The sequence below is a fragment of the Solanum verrucosum genome, unplaced genomic scaffold (assembly GCF_900185275.1).
Source record: "Solanum verrucosum unplaced genomic scaffold, falcon-dt-bn FXZP01000183.1, whole genome shotgun sequence".
Lineage (NCBI taxonomy): Eukaryota > Viridiplantae > Streptophyta > Magnoliopsida > Solanales > Solanaceae > Solanum > Solanum verrucosum.
This window is the reverse complement of record NW_026020430.1, coordinates 1,666,244-1,670,590: the sequence shown is the minus strand read 5'-3', so window position 1 is coordinate 1,670,590 and position 4,347 is coordinate 1,666,244. Positions and strand designations below refer to the sequence as shown.

Below are 4,347 nucleotides of genomic sequence, written 5' to 3'. Positions count from 1 at the left end.
TGTTTTCATGGAACAAACACTAGATTTTTTTTCTTAGATATCGATAAAATTGACGAGAAAGCGTATGTGATTTGCTCAAGTTCACGGTGGACATCTCTTTCTATCTAGAATAGCGTAATTAACACCTCCATTTAACAACAACATATTGAGTATATTACAATCTCATAAATATAGATATGTAAGAGTGCTATGTACGCAAACTTACCCTATTTTATAAAGAGAAAGAAATTACTTTTGCTAATTTTTTATAAGCTCAAACAATACATAATAAAATCAAGTATCAAAAGAAATACAAAAATAAATCAGTTATGCTTAATCCCCATATTGAAGTGACAATTTCTAATTGTTCAAATAATAAAAATCTTGCCTAATATGAGAGGGGGTTATATATGGCCCTAAGTTAAAAAATGGGAATTGTTTTATCTAAGAGTCTCGTTAAGCCCTAGTTTTATTATTTAAGGATTATTGTTGAACCCTTTAAAATTATTAATGAATATTCCTTATAATAAAGTAACACCAAATTTATTTTGCTACTGTTTCGTTAGTAATTAAACCTTAACAGGGAATTTACAAAATTTTCAAAAGTTAGGTGGTCGAAACATCATATTAAAGAGTTTAGAAAGGTTTCCAAATGAGAAAAAGAAAAGAAGGGACCATGAAAACGCAAAGGTTTTACATTAGTCCCACAAAGTTCGTCGGCGGCAGAAAAACGGTGGCGTGAAAAATGGGGAAGAACGGGAAGAAGAAAAATCACCAACAGAACCGTAGAGATAGAGCTTACTATCTTGAACAGGAAGAACCAGAATACCCAGTTGCCCCAACTATTGAGTCCACTCAAGAAGATGAAGAAGAGAGTCAAGATGATCTCAGTTCTTCAATTTCAACCAACGATATCCCTTCAAAGTTTTCATTATACCAACAATCTGTGCAGGCAAGAATACCCATTTGCCAAAATCTTTTCTTTTTAACTAATTAGACAAACTGGAGTAACTTGATTAGTGTCTCTTTATTATTGCAGTCACCAAAAGGGGATATAAGTTATCTGCAGAAATTCTTCTTGATGTACGTAGGTGGGAGGGTGCCCCTTCATTTCCAGGAAGATTTCTGCGGAACTGCTCTTTTGAGGTATACTTTGAACTACCCTGTGTACTTTTGAGGAAATTATTGGCAATTTTAGCTTATTTGCTGCTCATATGCTCTTTATGTTTAAGTTTCTTCATTATCTATTTGTACGTTGCTTGTATATATAAGAAACCGGAAATTGAGCGGATTTTGGCAAGTAAATTATTGCTGAAGATTTAGTTAAAGCTGATGTAATTACATGCTAATATCTTTAGACTACAAGATTTGAGTCATTCTCTTATGCAATTCTTGAAAATATTTAATGTAGCTTAGTGATTTAAAATGGGCTTTGGTGTACTTTGCGCCACTAAAATTAGCTGCTGGATGGTAGGTAATGAGTGGTCATCCTTTTGAAGTCCTTATGGGACTTGATTTCAGTTAGATATTTGAGCAATTATAAAGCTGCAAGTCCAGGGAGAGCATGGCTGCTGGCCTGCTGTCCGATAGCTGGTTAGATTTATGTCCAAGATTTTGAGGTGATGCAGCAGCAGAAGGCTCGTCATTTTAGATTATCTGCTTTAATTAGTTCTTCTCCGTGGCTGTCTGTTTTATAATTATATTTTACTTGTAGGGTGACAATTTCTAGTAGCTTGATAATGTTGCAAATGGAGTTAAATTTCACCTATCAAAAACACATTTTATCCAAAAAGTGATTTGAAATTTTTGGTACTAACGTTGTTGATAGCCAGCATTTATTCCCACTGAATATAGTATGATATATTCTCTTGATTGATGTCTTTCTTTCTGGAAATAGAGTATTTTTGCAATTGTTATTTCTTTCAAACTTATATTTAAGCTTACTCCTCAAATTCTATATCAGTTTGTCTCCATGTTGAACTAATGATAGTTTTATACTTATTAGCCATACTTGTCACACTTGTTCTTGAGACCAAACACTAGATGATTTCTTCTCATCTATCCAAGTTTTGGTAATGGTGGATAGAGTTAACCACACGTACCCCGTGGAATTAGTCGAGGTGCGCGCAAATTGGCCCAGACACCATGGTTATCAAAAAATATAATTAATGCATAGTTACAACTCATTTCCTGTGCAACTTCATAAGCTAACTCAACTGTTATTGTGTAACACCACCTATCCTGATGCATTTTGGCAGTACTGAATGGCTCCATAGTGATGCTAGGCGCACTGCTATTGGATTAGATTTAGACGTTGAAGCACTTGATTGGTGCATGGAGAACAATGTGAACAAAGTTGGTGCTGATGTCTCTTCCAGAATATTTCTGTTTCATGGTAATGTGTTGCAACCTCCTGCGGCCAAATTGGTTAACGTCGCTACTCAATATCTCATGCAAAATGTAACACTAGGAGATAGTGAAGATGATTCTCCTGATCACAAATTGATGAAAGATTTTCAATTTCCTGCAAGAGATATAGTTTGTGCTTTTAACTACAGTTGTTGTTGCCTTCATACTCGCCAAGAACTAGTTTCATACTTCAAACATGCCTTAAGTGCTCTGAACAAGAAGGGTGGTATATTTGTGATGGATCTATATGGAGGCACATCAGCAGAGCATGAGCTAAGGATGCAGAGAAAATTTCCCAACTTCACAGTATGTCTATCCAAACTAAAGATGATCTTTGTCTTCTTTCATTGGAATATGTGTACTAGAATCTGGATTTTCACTTTCTTGCCATATTCTTTGTTATTTGATTTCAGCATATAAATTTTTTCTTCTCACTTCCTTTTCAAGACAATTCGGAACAGTGCTATAATGAAAAAATTTCAATGTCGACATGTCAATTCTGAGGATGCTCGCATTTCTATGCATTTTTCGTCATTAATTTTTTGGGTTGTTCCTGCTTATGATCCATTTCTTTCACCATTTATTGCATTAGAACTCCATTTATTTCAATGACACAGTTAGTCAACTCGCTAGTAGAGCCAACAGTTCCAAAATGGAAACCCCTCCATGATCTATCATCCTCGACTGCTATCACCAACCCCACCATATCCAACCCCATAGCTCCTCCTCTGTAATAGACATGCAAAACTTATTTCAGTGTTATTAATTATAAAACACATAAAACCTTACATGTACATGAAATTTAGTATCATAATCTTTACAAAGAAAAAATAAATTGTATAATCTTTGTTGGCTGTCATTTATTTTAAGGTAAAGACTGTATATTAAATAAACGAGTTTTAAGGCAAGACTGTATATGGCTGTCATCTTAAACAAACAAATTTACATCAAAATGGCTTACTACTTGTTGACAACTGGCCTAACATATAATTGCAACTGGTTATGTAATGGGGACAGGAAAGATATCCTTACTAATGTTGATGTCATGTGCTAGAGCTTAGTTCCTTTGGTTAATTGCTTCACTTAGAAAAGAACATGCACGCCCAGAAGTATGCTTTTGTAGCGAATTGCTGGCATTAGGTTTCTTTATGGCATAAATTGATATATTATGATGCATCTGGATGAACGGGGTCCTTCTCTGAAAATACAGACGGTGAGCCATCACCAAGCCTGTGGGCCGGCTATCTTATGTAATAAGTAACCCTTTTATTTGTAAGAACTGTTACTTCCTTGAGACATTCACTAAATGATTGAATTGTAAACTGTGCTGTCTGTTTCACAGTATGTTTGGGAGCAAGCTGAATTCGACATCATTAAGCGGAAAACGAGGATCAGCCTCCATTTTAATCTGCACAAGCCGCAAAGGAAAATTCGCCATGCATTTTCTTATAGCTGGAGACTGTAAGTCACTTCCTCCTCTATTATAGAGAAAAGGTCACATCCTCACTCTATTATGGTACTTTTTCTATTGCTGCTGTTCACTTAATAGCATGAAATGTATTTCTTGCGTATAGGTGGTCACTGCCTGAGATCAAAGACTGCTTGGAAGAATCTGGTTTTCAGTCAGTCCACTTCTGGATCCGACATATGCCTGACAGCGAAGATATTAGAAGCACATATGGGCTTGCTGCTGGACGAGACATAAAATATGAAGAGGTTACAAGTTTTCAACAACAAGATTCATGGAACGCATACATTGTAGGTGTTGCATAGCTGCTATATCTGCCTTGTTTTCATGAAAGTGAGCTTAGGTAAGACGTCATTCTTCGTTTCGTCTGAAGCTAGATCAGCAGATTAAATTACTTGTGTTTTTTTTGGATACATTTTAGTGCACAAAAAATGTTGTACCCTTGTCTATAAGTTTTCTTACTAGGAAGGGAATTAATTCAGTTAAGCCCC

The 4,347-nt window shown here is 35.6% G+C and overlaps 1 protein-coding gene across 1 annotated transcript; it reads left to right on the top strand.

Moving 5' to 3' along the window:
* Nucleotides 1-649: 649 nt before the first annotated feature.
* Nucleotides 650-4,347, top strand: LOC125807449 (uncharacterized). The gene is made up of 5 exons (XM_049487168.1): nt 650-931; nt 1,019-1,125; nt 2,238-2,694; nt 3,731-3,849; nt 3,963-4,347. The coding sequence occupies exons 1-5, from the start codon at nt 725-727 to the stop codon at nt 4,159-4,161; spliced, it is 1,089 nt and encodes a 362-aa protein (XP_049343125.1). The 5' UTR covers nt 650-724; the 3' UTR covers nt 4,162-4,347.